Below are 15,555 nucleotides of genomic sequence, written 5' to 3' on the forward strand. Positions count from 1 at the left end.
AATAATAGAGAATGATTTACACTCTCAGACTAATTATAGAATAGTGAGGAGCTAAAGAGTACGGTGGGGAGGGCACTTGCCTTGCCTGCTGATGGACATGACTTCAATCCCTACCGTCTTCTAAGCCAGGAGTAATCCCTGAGCATTACCAGGTGTGACCGCTAAATAAATAAGCGACAGTAAATCAGCAAAGTCTGAACCTGGAGAGGAGAGTCTAGAGACAGATAAACAAAGCCCCTAACCTGTGATGAAGGGGGGCCCTGCTCTGCAGTGGGGACTGAGTCAACTAGCTATCCATCCGGGAGAAGTGTATCTTCACCACTTTGGTAGTGGTCAGCAGAATTACTCAAAAGGTCCTACAAACAGATGCCTCTCTGACCCCCAGAACCTGTGAACGAGATAAAATATCAGTTCCCCAGGCTGGAGAGTTAGCTCGGAAACTGGACCGGATGCTTTGTACTCAGATTCCATCTCCAGCACCACATGCACTTAGTGGGCTCTAAGCACTAAGCCAGGAGTTGCCCTAGAGCACTGCTGGGTGTGGCCCCCAAAAACAAAACAATCACCCCCATGACTGTATTGTTACACACAGTTGACCTAAAGACAGGCATTATCTGAGTAGCTGTGCCACATTAGTTCTTAAGGGCAGAGTGATTTGAAGCACAAGTGTGTCTCTACCAGATAGCACAGTGGGTAGGGCGGTTGCCTTGCACGCGGTTCCCAGCATCCCATGTGGTTCCCCCCGAGTGCACCACCAGGAGTAATTCCTAAGTGCACAAGCCAGGAGTAACTCCTGTGCACCACCAGGTGTGACCAAAGAGAAAAAAAAGGGACTCTCTCAACCTTGTGTGTAAAAAAACATCTGCCAGAGAGCCACCGGGCTCTCCCCTTGCCACACCTGGGTTTTCACTGGGGGGCAGGGTGGGGGGTCAGTCCCAGGCCAATCACCCAGCCCCAGTGGCCTGGGCCATGGGGCAGATGGGGAGGAAAACGAGGACCAAGCCAGTTGATTGATCAGTTGCCGTTTATTCCATTCTCCTCTCTCTCTGCTTCTCTCCCCCCAACCCACTCTTCCAGCCTAGTTAAATCCCCCACCCCCAACATGAGGGAGTTGGGGCTTACACATAGGTGTGGTCACAATCAATAGGGTTAAAGTTCTTTCCCTCAAGGGATGCTGCTTCTAGGACAGATTTTCTTTCACCAGGATGACCCATCCAAGGGCAAATCCCATGAGTGTGTTTCTCCTCTCATAGTCCAGCAAACATATAAGCATTCATAATGATGTCGGTGGGTCCCACGGGTGACTTACATGAAGTGGGGAGGAGAAAGACAGTCACTTTCTCCCCAGCCGCCACTACCACCCGGGACCCAGGGTTACTGGGTTCTTGTCTTGCTCACAGAAAAGAATTTCAGGAGTAGACAAACAGTGAAGTAAATAGATTTTATTTAGAGGCTTTTGAGGGAAGGAGGAAGGGATAAGTGGGAGAGAGAATAGTAAAAATAACGCACTCAAGAGAGAATGTGGGCTTCTCCAAGGGTGCAGAGAGCCTCTACACACATCCTAGCACTGGACACGAAAGCATGAAAGAACACATCTCAAGAGGGGAGATGTGGGCGACACATGTGCTCAGCCACATGGGCACAAGCAACACATGGGCTCAGGCAGCATATGCACGTGCTTCCTTTGTTCAAGGTGTCTTTTATAGAGGGTTTCTTCAACCTGCCCCCACATGGGGTTTCTTTCTAGGTAAAAGTCCATTGCTAAGGAGGTTACCAGGGAGGTTGGGAGTGGTGATGGTCTTCTTTTAAATTGGATCACATTTTAATCAGATTAAGGGAGAGGTCAAGGGAATTCGAGGAACTTCATGGGGAGGGGCCCAACCTCTTCAGGGTCTGCTAAAGGTCTTATCAGGTCTGTTTTCTGTATCCACAGGGTGGGTCAGTCTCAGGATTCTCCTTCCTGGAGACTTTATTAATCTAAGTTTCATTGCCAAAGGCCTTTCCCTATCTACCTGCCTACATCAGTAATATTAATCATTTTGTATAGACACCGTAAGAGATGCATTAAGCTTATAGAATTGCTCTCCTGGGGCCATCTCGATCTCAGACTACAGTGCTCAGGCCAGATTAGTCTTTCCCTATCCCTAGCAGGCTCCTAGTCTCGTCGATACTTTTGGATCATGACAGCATTTGTCCATGATCAAGCTCTTAACTTATAGTTAAGAATTAGGCACTTTGGCCAGGCCCATCTCGATGCCAGGGTAGGACATAACTCACCACTTGCTCTGGGTCCGTCCTGTCCCTCGCTGGGACCCTGATTTTGGGATGCTAGGAACTGAGGGCAACTGAGGCTTAAGTCAAGAAAGCAGATGCCTGGGAATGAATAATATTCGAAGCCAATTAAATCTCAAATTACAAAAGCATAATATTGTCTTCTTGTGTCTATGCAAAAAGGACATTGCTTTAAAGTAAACTATTCAAAAGACACAAGGAGAGGAGAAAGGCAATATTAACTTATAATGTAAGTTCAGTGTCCTAGAAAGATCTGACCTTACAAATTAACAGAGTGCTTAGGGGGAAAAGCTGATTAACTGTTTGGGGAAGAGAGCATAGAGAAGTAGTTACAGATAAACAAAGGAATGGGAGTGACTGAGAGCACCTTGATTGGTGTGACTGGGATAAACCTAAGCTCTTTGTGGCTGTGTTATCCTACACTTGTGGTCAGTTTGAAGTTGGAGAGAGACATGGTTAGAATGCCAGTCCTGGGAGCAAGAGCCCTGAGGGGGCAACCAACAATAAGATAAGAATCTTAAAACTTTAGGAACTGAGCTTTGCCTTGGCTCTGAGCCTGGAGGAAGAGCACAAGTGCCTAGAGCTCTTGCCTTCCTCCCAAGGCCATGAGTTCTAATCCTAGCTGTCTCACCTTGAACCACACGAAGTCCTGGCCGCTCTGCTTTTTGAGCCTGTGGCAACCTGGCTGTCTCCAATCCTCAGTGCCGCAAGCAGTTTGCAGCCACACCACAGCCAGGTCAAAGGGTACAATCTGTGGAGGGCACTGCAAATAAAAGATGTGCAAGTGCCATGACCAGGAAGTGTGCCCCTGGTGAGCACATGCATGAGCATCGCAGCCACCCAGAGAGCACAATAACCTTAATTTGTGCCCCAGGTAAGAGGGTGCAAGTGGGGCTGGAGAGACTGGACAGTGGGTGCTTGCCTTACATGTGGCTGACCCTCATTCAGTCCCCCAACATGACGTAGGGTCCCCTGAGTCTCACAGGGCTGATCTCTGAGCACAGTGCTAAGAGTAAGTCCTGAGCACAGCTAAATGTCCCCCAAAAACCAAAATATTAAAATTAAAAATATAAATAAATAAAGGAATAAAAATCTTGGTGAGCATCAAAGTATGCAAACACTACAACCCCCTGGCAAGCACCACAGCCAGGTGTGTCTGCAACCCCCTGTCATTGCAGTAACGCCCACCAATATGAAGGGAAGGGGAGTGGGAATAGAAATAATTCTTGAGAATAATTTTTTTTTCCCAAAGCTTTCAGATAAAAGCTAGCTGATGCCTTGACTCCCCAAGAAGGCCCGACTGAGCTCACGTCTAACCTGCAGAATTGTGAGCTCATAAGTTGGTGTTGTTTTATCCTAGAATTACATCAACAGTTGCCACTTTTTCTACATTAAATAAAAATATATTTTTTTTAAAGTCGGTGTTATTTCAAGCTACTAAGTTGGTGGTGGCTTGTAGAAATGGCAATAAAAAAATACATCATCTGCAACCTCATACTATACACAAAAATCAACTGTGGGTGAATTAGAGGCAAACACAGAAGAACTTCCCAAGAGGGGTCCCCCAAATAGCCAATGGATATGTAACAGCGTTCAGCATCATTGGCCATAACAGAAGTTGAGAGTCAGGCTCTGATAGAACACTACAAGGGATGGAGCAGAAGTGGATGAAAGACTGAAGGACAGTTCCAAGTGTGGGCAAGGATGCTACAGGGTTTCCTCTGATGCTGTAACAAATCAGAGCATCACTGCTGCTCCGGATCCCTAATGCCAGAACAAAAGTTGTGTGGTCTCTGCTATATTCCAACCAAGCTTGTGCAAGCACGGCAACTAATGTGCACAGTCCCTGGAAGCACTGAGATGAAACTGTGTAAGCACTGCCCCCAAGTGCATGCCCCCCGCCCCCTGTCCCAGCCAATGGCAAAAAAAATAAGGAAAATGAAGGCAAAAATATGCAGATTTCAGAAAATTTGCCATTTGGCCCAGACAAAGGTTAAGGCACTTGCTTTGCTTCCTGCCAACACCAGCTCAAATCCCAGGTACCATTTATGGTCACTTGAGTCACACCAGGGGTCACTTTGGTGCTGGAGAGAGCACTCAGCCCTGCAAGGCAGATGCTCTGGCACTGAACGGACCCTGGGGCTCGAAGCCTCTTCTCTTTTTTTGCTACCCCAGTCCCCATCTCTTCTTGCTTACTTTAAAAAAGGATTAAGCCAAATTGGAATCAGTTTTGTTTAAACTTGGTATAAAACAGTATCACTGTAGCACTGTCGCCCCATTGTTCATTGATTTGCTCAAGCGGGCACCAGTAATGTCTCCATTGTAAGACTTGTTGTTACTGTTTTTGGCATATCGAATACACCACAGGTAGCTTGCCAGGCTCTGCTGTGCGGGTGGGATACTCTCGGTAGCTTGCTGGGCTCTCTGAGAGGGGTGGAGGAGTAAAACAGTATAAAATTATATTTTAAAATTTTAATTGTTTATGTGTAAGAGCTGTACCCAGCAATATACAGGACCCTTGTAGTATCAAAGGTCAAACTCAGGGCCTTGCATATACTAGGCATGTGCTGTGTCACTTGAGTTCTCTTCCCTGCCCCTGAAGACCTTATGATTTTTTGTTTAGTTTTGTGTGGTGTATGTGGTGCCTGGGATCCAGTCAAGCTTGGGCTCATACCAGGATGGCTTCTTAATTCCTATACTATCTCTTTGGCCCCTGAAAACCTCATTTTTAGTAAGAGTGGGCTATTATATTACCTGAATACGTTGTAATACATTTTCTAATTGTGAACAGTAAGGTTAGTACAGATTTTGGGGGAGTGGTGGTATGGTTTTGAACCACACTCAGTGGTGTTCAGGGGATGCTTCTGGCTTAAGGATCACTCCTGGTGATGCTCAGGGGATCATATGTGGTGATGGGAATAAAACCTACCTTGGCTACATGCAAGGCATGTACTTACCACCTATACTATCTCTATTGTCCTCTGGATTTTTCTTGTTTCTTATTTTTCTGATGAGGTCACAGCCAGAGTTGCCGGAGGGTCTGGATTTATGTCAGGCAGTACCCCAGAACTGAATCAGGACCTCAAATAGGGAAAATATCTGCCCTCTCCCTCAAAGCCACATTCCGGTTCTGGCCCTCAGAGTTTTAATTATTGGTGAAGCTGAGCACATCTCCTACATTACTTAGTCACTAACGTCTCATCTACTCTGAGTAGTCTTTATTTCACTCCATTTTAATTGGGGTTTTTAGCACAGTCCTGCCAGTTTGTAAGCTTTTGTATAATAAGAATATCAATTTGGGGCTGGCAAAATAGTTCAATGGACTGGAGTGCATGATTTGCATGCAGGAGGTTCAAGTTTAATCCCTGGCACTGCAAGGTCCCTTAACGACTGCCAAATATGACCCTAAGACAAACAAAAAAAGATCCATCTGAGACCGGGGATGTAGCTCAACTGTAGAGAACGTGCCTTGCATGTATGAGGCCCTGGGTTCCCTGGCACCACATTTTTTTTTTTAAAAAAATAATGTAGGAGCACTACTATTTGTTCAGCCATTGATTAAGCTGATTGAATTGGGCATGAACTCCACATTACTTTTTTATTTTATTTTATCACCGTGAGATAGAATTACAAAGCTTTTGTGTTTGAGATTCAGCCGTACAATAATGGAATACCCATCCCTCCACCAGTGCACATTTTCCACCACCTATGTCCCTAGTATCCCCCCCGCCCGCCACCGCCCCCTGCCTTCCCTCTCCCCCACACACACATCTCAGTCCTCACCCTGCCTCTATGGCAGACAATTTCCCCAAAACTCTCTCTCTGATTTTGGGCATTATGTTTTGCTCAAATTTTCCCACCACCATTCAAGCCTACCTGCCAGGGGCAGATGCTAGATAATTTATTTTCCATTGCTCACTTTGAATAACATGAGAGCTCGCATGGCTGCGATTATAAATGTAAATTTCTAGATTGTAAATGGTTGGGTTGCAGAGACATCTCTATGGCACTAATCCATTTTGGGATTCAATTGGGAGTCTCTGGGCCAGGGCTCTTGGTGCTCTAAAATGGCGCCTGGAGGCAAACTGTGGGCATGACAGCCAGTCTACTGGGCAGGTGGGGACCCGGGGAGGGACAGCCCAGCTCCATGTGGCCTGGAGATTCAGTCCTGGAACCCGAATACCGAGGGCCTTGCTTGTGGAAGCTCTTGGTCACCGGGATTCCATCTGGAGCAGGCAGGGAGATTGCACCCACTCCATCTGGTGCCCGGTGAAATTGGCTCGGTATGGGGCCTGGAGAGATCTCCGGTGCTGTGGTGTCTTCAGGGACTCTCTGCTGTGTCACTGGGCCAGGGCTGTTGGTGCGCTAAGATGGCACCCAGAGGCAAATTGTGGGCAGGACAGCCAGTCTTCTGAGTGGGTGGGGACCTGGGGAAGGACAACCTGGTCCTCTGCCACCATGCTGCCTGGAAATTTAGTCCTAGAACCCACATACCTGGGGGCACCACATTTTTTAAAAAGTGAGTGGAGATGGGGAGCAGAGAGATAGTACAGCAGGTGGGGTCACTTGCTTTGCATGCAGTTAACTTGGGTTCAATTCCCATCACCACTTACGATTCCCCCAGCCCTGCCCGGTGTGATCCCTGAGCACAGACACAGGAATAAGCACTGAGCATGGCCACGTTTGACCCCCCTAAAACAAAAACAAACAAATATGAATCATCATGAATGTCTTGTTACAATTCCCCCCCCATTTTGGTGAATTATATATTTCTGTATTTTAAAGGCCATCAAGAGAGTCTGGAGAGATAGTTCAGCAGGTGAAGCATTTGCCTTACATGTGGCTGACTTGAGTTGAATCCCCAGCATATCATACAAGCCCCCAAGTCAGGAGTAAGCACTGAACACTACTGGGTGTGACCCTAAAACCTAATAATAATAAAGGACATCAAGACTATCTTGATGTAATGATTATTATTTGTCAGTTGCCATGTGCTGGACATTGAACAACATATTGTACATGGTCTAGGAAAATCTCAAAGAGCTAGAACTCACCTTTTGCATGTAGGAAGCCAAATTGCAATCCCCAGTACTACCTGATCCCCTGAATACCACCAGGAGCAACCCTTACTCATTGCACCCTGTGTAGCCAAAGCGCCATTGAATATGATCCTTAAAGAAACAGAACTCCCCAAAACTTTGTCCATGTATTTTCTCATTTAATAGTCCCATATTCCCAATAGAATGTAATGTGATGAAAAACTGATGTTCAAATTTATGCAGTTAATTTATTATTTTATTATATTATATTATATTTATTAATTTATTATTAACAGGAGCTAGGATATAAAAGAATGAACAATTTTTTAAATATGATACTGTGACAGAATATGGAAATCTGCTTGCTTTGACCTAGAGAAACAAGGCAGTGGCTTGGAATTCCTGCCTTGCAAGCATATGGTCACAACTTCAAATCTCTGGTGGCACCACTGGACTAAGTGCTATCCTGGCAGCGCTAATATTTAAGCCTGGGAATTCTGCTGTGATCCCTGGCACCACCGGTGGTTTCTAACCACACTGAAGCCAGATGTGTATGAACACCACAACTGAAACACAGTGCACAGGAGCCCAGCTAGGTGTGTGCATCTTGTATAAGCATATATGTATGTAGACTCTTGTATATCCTTAATATTTTAGGAATAGGCCAATGAAAAAATACTAGAAGTTGTGGGCTGGAGATATAGGACAGCGGGTCGGTGTTTGCCTTGCATGTAGCCAGATTTGATCCCAGACATCCATATGGTCCCCCAAGCACCACCAGAAGTAATTCCTGAGCCAGGAGTCAGCCCTGAGCGTTGCAGGGTGTGACCCAGAAACAAACAGAAAACTAAATGTTAAACTGGAAAGATAGTACAGAATATAAGGCATTTGCCTTACATGCAGCCAACTCAGTTCAGTCCCTAACACTACATATGGTCCCCTGAGCATTGCTGGGTGTGGCCCAAAGACTCAAAAAGGAAAAAAGAAAAACACTAAAAGGAATGAAGTACAAGTCTCCTGTGAGTGTTTTCTCTCTCTCTACCTATCACCCTATTCCGCACCTCCCCTTCAGTTATCCCTCAGTAGCATCTTACATATTCTCCCATGATTTTTAAATGCAGATGCAGTAAAAATGAATATATATTTTATATCTGTCTCCCCTTTTTACTCAAGAGTTAAAACTGGTTAGAGGCTATTTGTTTTTATGAGATGTAAAAACCTCTTTGGTGCAAAATATAACACAAAGCAGTTCTATGAATAAACAATCTTTCATCTTGGAGAGATTGGGTTTTTGTTCGTTTGATTTGGGGTCACATCCAGCAGTGCTCAGGGGTTACTCCTGGCTCTGCACTCAGGAATCATATGGGATGCCGGGGATCAAACGTGGGTCAACTATGTGCAAGACAAGTGCCTTACCCCACTGTACTATTGCTCCTGCCCTCTAGAGAGATTCTTAATACAAAAAATTCATTCTGTGTGTTGGAGCAATAGTTCAAAGGCTGGAGTTCATGCTTTGCATGCCAGAGGCCTAGGTCTGAGCCCCAATACAGCATAGTCTCCTGAGTACCACCAGGAGTGACCCCTGAGAACCAAACTATGAGTAACCCTTGTGTGCCTCTGGGCCTTAGAACAAAAGAATTCCGTCTTTTAGACAATTTTTACATTGAAGTTAAATTGGGGAACTGACCTACAGCACTGTCTAATCTTTTGTAACTAATAGAAGCTAAACTTATAGTTGCCATACATTGTGAAGAATCAAGCCAGAGACTAATGTAGTTTTCAACCAGTTATTTTCAAATGCTCTAGAAATGTGTACTTGGAAAAGTTATTAAGTCATACTTCTTAAGAAACCGTGTTTTGGGCCAGAGAGATAGCACAGTGCGTAAGGTGCTTGCCTAGCACATGGCCATTCTGAGTTCAATCCCCAATATCCCGTGCAGTCTCCTGAGCTCTATCTGAGCTCAGAGCCAGAAGAAAACCCTGAGCACGGTCAGGTGTGGTCCCAAAACGGAAGGAAAAAAGAAAAAGAAGCCACACCTTTACCCCTTTCTGGTTAGAGTGATTAGTAAAACAGAATACTCGTGTATGATGCTTTCTGCCATAGTTTTGCTACATATTACTTGAGGCTAAAGCTCTGGGGAAGTGTCGTGACATATTTGGAGCTAAAGGTTGGGAAAGGTGTGGGTCTGACCCCTTAGGAAACCTAATGAGACCACCTAGAGCCCTCCAGAGCCTTTTCCTGGATGCGTGCTGATTTTGTTTTGCCTTTATTTGTCCTTCTCAGGTACTGGCGGAGGACACTGGGTATGCAGGTCCGCTATGTTCAGCATGAAGACTACCAGTTCTGTTATTCCTTCCGGGGCAGGCCTAGTCACAAGCCTTCCATCCTCATGCTCCATGGATTCTCTGCACACAAGGATATGTGGCTCAGTGTTGTGAAGGTGAATGTTTAAAGCTTTCTATCCTAATAAGGCAAGGGCTTCCTTGGGAACAGAGAGGTAGCACAGTGGGTAGGGCACTTGCCTTGCACATGGCCAACTAGAGTTGGATCCCCAGCATCGTGTATGGTCCCCCCAAGCACTGCCAGGAGTGATCTTGAGCATTTCCAGGTATGGCCCAAAACCAAAACAAAACCAACCAACCAGCAAACAAACAAACAAACGCAAAAAGAGTTTCCACTTGGACGTGCTATCCTCAGCAGTGGTGGAAAGCAAAGAGAACCCAAAACTTGACTGAAGTCATCTTCATTTTCAAACTCTTCTGCCACATCCACTTTGAATGGAATGTTATCTGTGATGTTAGAAATCATTTCACCTTAGGAATATTTCTTAGGGAAGGGGTGGTGGTGGTGTGTGTGTGTGTGTGTGTGTGTTGGGGGCAGGCAGGAGAGGTGTCACACCCAGCTGTGCTTAGGATTTATTTCTGGCAGTACTCACGGGCCCATTTGCAGTGACAGAGCTGGAGCTGAGGTTGGCCAAGTGCAAGGTTAAGTACCTACCCCTTGGTGTACTATATCTCTGGCCTCCAAGTGGGGTTTTTCTGAAGCCAATTATTCTTGGTTGGGGAACTAGCTATTAGAGCTGGATTGCGAGCTTTCCCTGAAGAAGACCCAGTTTGGACACTGCATGGTCCCCTGGCACCACAAGGTACAGCCTCAAAACAAATAAATAGCAACCACTTGAGGGGCCAGAGTTCATCAGGTAAGGCACTTGCCTTGCAGCAACCAAGCCAGGTTCAATCCCTAGTATAGGACATGGTCCCCTAGTACTGCCAGGAGTGAGTACCACACATTTGGCCCCAAATAAACAAAAGTAATTAATTAAAATCACTTGTTCTTTAATTTAGATAAAACACTTGTTCTTAAACCCAGGAGATTGCAGAGCAGATAGGGCATTTGCCTGCTTATAGCCAACCAGGTTTCAATCCCCAGTACCCTCTATGGCCCCCTAAGCCCTATTAGGAGTGATCCCTGAACACAGAACCAGGAAATAAGCCCTGAACACAGCTGGTGTGCCCCGTCTCAAAAAAAGAGGGAAAAAAATCACTCGTTCTTGTGCACTTCAAGTTTCTTCTCCTTTCTCTTCTCTTCCCCGTCATTGCTTCCTCCTACTTCTGCTTTTTCTTTCTCTTTCCCTCAGCCATTTAGAAAAGCAGTTTTGATCTGGCAACACTCTGGGATAGTTTCCAAGTCATTCACTTTCTGGCCTGGTTTCTGTGAGAGTGGCACTTGCTTTAGTCAATAGGAATGGAGAGCTGGTACGGGCTGAGGCTGGGAGAGACTTATGAAGGGAAGCATCACTTCACACAGGACCAGAGCTAATGTGACCCCCGCTATAGCAATGCCAGGGGGAGAGAGCCGATGGATCTAATTACTTGTGTCCTTGGTTTTTTTTGTCTTACTTTTGTTTTTTTGCAACATCAAACTCAGGGCCTTACATACACATGCCAGGTGCCTTACTACTGAGCCACATCCCTGGACTAGCAACTTAGATCGTTTCCAAATCCTGCTCTGAACACTGTCCACGTCAGGCCTTCTCACTTTGTACTCTCACCCCTGTACCTCTAATGCACCTCTAACCTAATGCACCACTCACTTTCCACTCCACCCCTGATAAGTGTCTTACATATCTCTGGATTTTTATTGTTGTTGATAACTGATGTTTCAACCGTCAAACCATCAGGTTCGAGTTCTGGATCAGTTATTGTTAGGAGTAGCCCCTGATCACCATAGGGTAGCCCCCTCCTACCCCCAGAAAAAAGTGGTACATATTTAAAAGGAAGATGTTTGATTCTGGAACAATAACACGACAGGTAGGGCTCTTGCCTTGCATGCAGCTGACCCGATTTAATCCCCATCATCCCATATGGTCCCCCCAAGCTTGCCAGGAGTGCAGAGCCAGGAGTAACTCCTGAGCACTGCCAGATGTGGCCCCCGAATCAAAAAATTCAAAAATGCATAAAAGAAAGATATTTACGAATAATATTCACCTTAGCAATTAGAGCTTAGGTTTAAAAAACAAAAGTCAGAATCAGGAGACTCTGATGTAGTTCATAAGGAAAGTCTTAATTGTGTTGACTCCGATGCTGCCCGGGCACTGGGAGAACAGGGCAGACCCGCCCCATTCCATACCAGTGGCTGCACGACCAGAGGGTGTGTTGGGGCGGATGAGGGGCAGGAGAAGAAGAGAGACTCAAGCCTGCAGCCAGGACCTTTGTCCCCTTTTCCAGTCATCCCTCAAGAACCCTTGCACCAAGGTGCTCTCTCCTCCCATTGACGTGGCTGACATTGCTTATACATGTCAAGTGTGACTCATGTAAAACACAGTGTGGCTCAATCCCTAAGGATGGCTGTGCACATCACTCAGCTATTTTATTTTTTGCTTTTTGGGTCACACCCGGCGATGCACAGGGGTCACTCCTGGCTCATGCACTCAGGAATCACCCCTGGCCGTACTCAGGGGACCATATGGGATGCTGGGATTCAAACCTGGGTTGGCCGAGTGCAAGGCAAACGCCCTACCCGCTGTGCTATCGCTCCAGCCCCATCACGCAGTTATTGAGACAACTTTCCCACAAAAGTGTGCAGGGCCAGAGGGAAAGTATAGTGAGTAGGGTGCTTGCCTTGCGTGCAGCCAACCTGGGTTCTATCCCTGGCACCCCAGAGGGTCACCGAGCCCACTAGGATTGATCCCTGAGTGCAGAGCCAGGAGTAAATCCTGAGCACTGCCAGGTATGATCCAAGCCCCCCACTACCCCCCCAAAATAAAAAGTGTATAGACATGTTCTGCCTATCACATGCTGACTCTGGGCCTATGTATCTTCAGTTTCTTCCAAAGAACCTACACTTGATCTGCGTGGATATGCCAGGACATGAGGGTACCACACGTTCCTCCCTGGATGACCTGTCCATAGACGGACAAGTCAAAAGGATACATCAGGTAAGCAGGAGTCTCTGCCAGAAGGGGCCCAGAGGTCGCAGCCAAGAGAGCAAGCCTGATCGCACCATACTGACTCACAGCGAGCCACCTGTGCTTTCTGTCTGAATAAAATAGTACCTTAGTGGCATCCTTGGCTGGTGGTGCCGAGCCAGGACTTGTTAAAGACTGTGCTCCTTTAAGCTTACTGCGGTTGTTTCTGAGGACACCTGATCTGGGCTCTTTGGAAACAGGGTCTAGAATTCCTTAGAAGACCTTCCCTAGAGCTCATTTTCCTACTTATCAGCTAGAAGTGACAACTGTAGCCCCTCTATCTAGTCGTGCCAAGTGGGTGTTCTTCACACTTGGTTCAATTTTAGCCTCCAGCTCCAGCCCTCTTCCCAGGCACTCCAGGTCATGGGGCTTGTGAGCAATTTCAAAATTTAATATTCTGTAAGTTTCAAGTGACATGCAATAGTTTTCCCCAGACAAGACAAGGATATACATTTAATATCGCCTACCCACCCCCCCCAGATAAAGCATTCTGATGAGGTCAAAGACCACAGTTCTTTGACTCTTTGTTCATTCCTTAGCTGTGACCTTTGTTCCCTAAAGAGATGACTTGCCATTTTGTTGGATAGGTGGATAGTTGAGCTCATGGTCAAAGTGGTTGCATAGCTGGAAGATGGAATAGATAGATGAATATGTGGACAATTGCATCAATGCTTAGTTGGGTGGGTAGGGGAGGGTTTCAGATCAGGGCAAAAGTCAGAAAAATATGGCTCAGGGCTATATCTGACCTCCTGCTATTTATAAGCTAGTTTATTGGAATATATACTTGACCAATTTTGTGTTGTCATTGGCTGCTTTTGGCAGCAGAACAGAGCAGTTATGACAGAGATCATGTGGCCCACAAAGCAGGAAATATTTACTCTTGGGAACTTTGTCAAAATTTGCTGACTCACAAGTTAGGGGAAGCCTTGTTGGTTTTATCCTTATAAGCAACCTCTCGGTTTCCTGTGCTAAGTAAAGAGAAATGTGTGCCACAGGGCTTATCTGGGCAACTAATCCAGTAGCATTTCAGCACCCCTTTCACCACTGACCCCTTTTCGTTGTCCTCAGACAGGTTTTCTGCTATGTAATTGCCACTACCCACTGTGTACAGCTGCAACACCAAACCTACTCACTTCTTTCCACAGTTTGTAGAATGCATCAAGCTGAATAAAAAGCCCTTCCACCTGATCGGTACCTCCATGGGTGGCCACGTGGCTGGCGTGTACGCTGCTTACTACCCATCAGATATCTGCAGTCTGAGTCTGGTGTGTCCCGCTGGTGAGTTATGAGGCAAAACTATCACCATGAACAACTTGAACCTAGTGGGGTCTGAACCTCTGAAGGAAGGGAAAAGGTCAGTGTCTGCTCTGATATTTGTAGCATCATCTTTTTTTGCTGTGTGCTCTTGTAACATGAAAGAAAGGCTTCGGGATGATTAGCGCGGCAGTAGACTGCCATGTGATGCTGGGGATTGAACGGGGGGAGGGGGCAGGTGCAGGCGAGGCACATGCCTGAACTCCTGTACTCTCTCTCCATCCATGATTCTTCATCTCTCATGGGCTCCCTCTATCACTGGTCCACAGACCACAGATTTTTTTATGATCGGTGCCAAAAATACCCAAAAGGATTTTCTTTTTGTCTATGTTCCAAAGAATGTAATTTTTAACTTGTAGCAAAGATGGGAGTACCCATTAAAAGAGAAATCTACTGGTGAAATACACCTGAGATCTAGTACCTCTGGGTTGGAAGGGAAGTATCCCCTGAGAAAATGAGTGTTGGTTGGTAAGCAAATAGATGTAGTGCCAACTTGTTTGGGTTTTAACCCTCCAGGTCTGGAGTACTCGACTGATAACAAATTTGTACAGCGACTCAAAGAACTGGAGGCCGAACACTCCATTGAGAAGATTCCCTTGATCCCATCAACCCCTGAAGAGATGAGTGAAATGCTGCAGCTCTGCTCCTACGTCCGCTTCAAGGTGCCCCAGCAGGTAATAGGATCTCTGCAGCCAATGCCTGTGTCTGCGGAAGGCTCAGGTGGCACGGAACAGCTTCCTTCCTGAATTCCTTACCCATTCCCCACTATTCATTCATGCCACTGGCTCCAGCTACAGAGCCTAGGATGTGGCAGACCCGGGGCTGGACATAGAGGTTAATCAAATAAGACAGAGGAAGGACCTGGGCAGTCACAGGTGGGAGGCAGGCAGGTAAGTCATTCTAAATTGTTTAGTTTTAGAGAGAAAATGAAGGTGGTATGGTAATTGAAAGCAAGGAAGTAAGGGGGAAATGTTAAGTACTTTTGAGGAAACAAATGTACAGAGATAGAAAAACAGGCACGTGAAAGGTGTTGGAAGGTGCTCAGGGTGGCTAGAGGTGGAGCAAGAATATATTGAGATGAGATTGAAAAGCACTAAAACAGAGACTTTTAAAAATTGGGGGCCAAGGAGAGCTGGAGAGAGAGTATAGCAGGTAGGGCCCTTGCCTTGGATGTGCCCAACTTGGGTTTGATTGCCAGGATGCTATACAATCCCCTGAGCACACAGACAGGCCTAAACCCTGAGCACCGCCAAGTATGGCCAAAAAAAAAAAGAGGAATTGGAGGGCAGTGAAGAGCCAAACCCAAGGCAGTGCCTAGGCTTGACCCCAGACTCCTGTTGCAGGACATGTGCTCAACCTGTTATATCTCTGGCCTGAGACTTTTAATTTTGCTGTTGCTTTGTGGATACACCTGGGATAGTACTTGCAGTCTGCTCCTGGCT

At 46.2% G+C, this 15,555-nt stretch overlaps 1 protein-coding gene across 1 annotated transcript in view; it reads left to right on the forward strand.

Annotated features, from left to right (window-relative positions):
• The window catches only part of ABHD6 (abhydrolase domain containing 6, acylglycerol lipase), a 62,074-nt gene that overhangs the window by 35,855 nt on the left and 10,664 nt on the right, over positions 1-15,555 (forward strand). Inside the window, exons 4-7 of the mRNA XM_004616476.2 lie at positions 9,616-9,772; positions 12,656-12,769; positions 13,945-14,077; positions 14,630-14,787. Coding sequence (XP_004616533.1) covers positions 9,616-9,772; positions 12,656-12,769; positions 13,945-14,077; positions 14,630-14,787 — 562 coding nt within the window. The remainder of the gene's footprint in view (positions 1-9,615; positions 9,773-12,655; positions 12,770-13,944; positions 14,078-14,629; positions 14,788-15,555) is intronic.

The sequence above is a fragment of the Sorex araneus genome, chromosome 4 (assembly GCF_027595985.1).
Source record: "Sorex araneus isolate mSorAra2 chromosome 4, mSorAra2.pri, whole genome shotgun sequence".
Classification (NCBI taxonomy): Eukaryota; Metazoa; Chordata; class Mammalia; order Eulipotyphla; family Soricidae; genus Sorex; species Sorex araneus.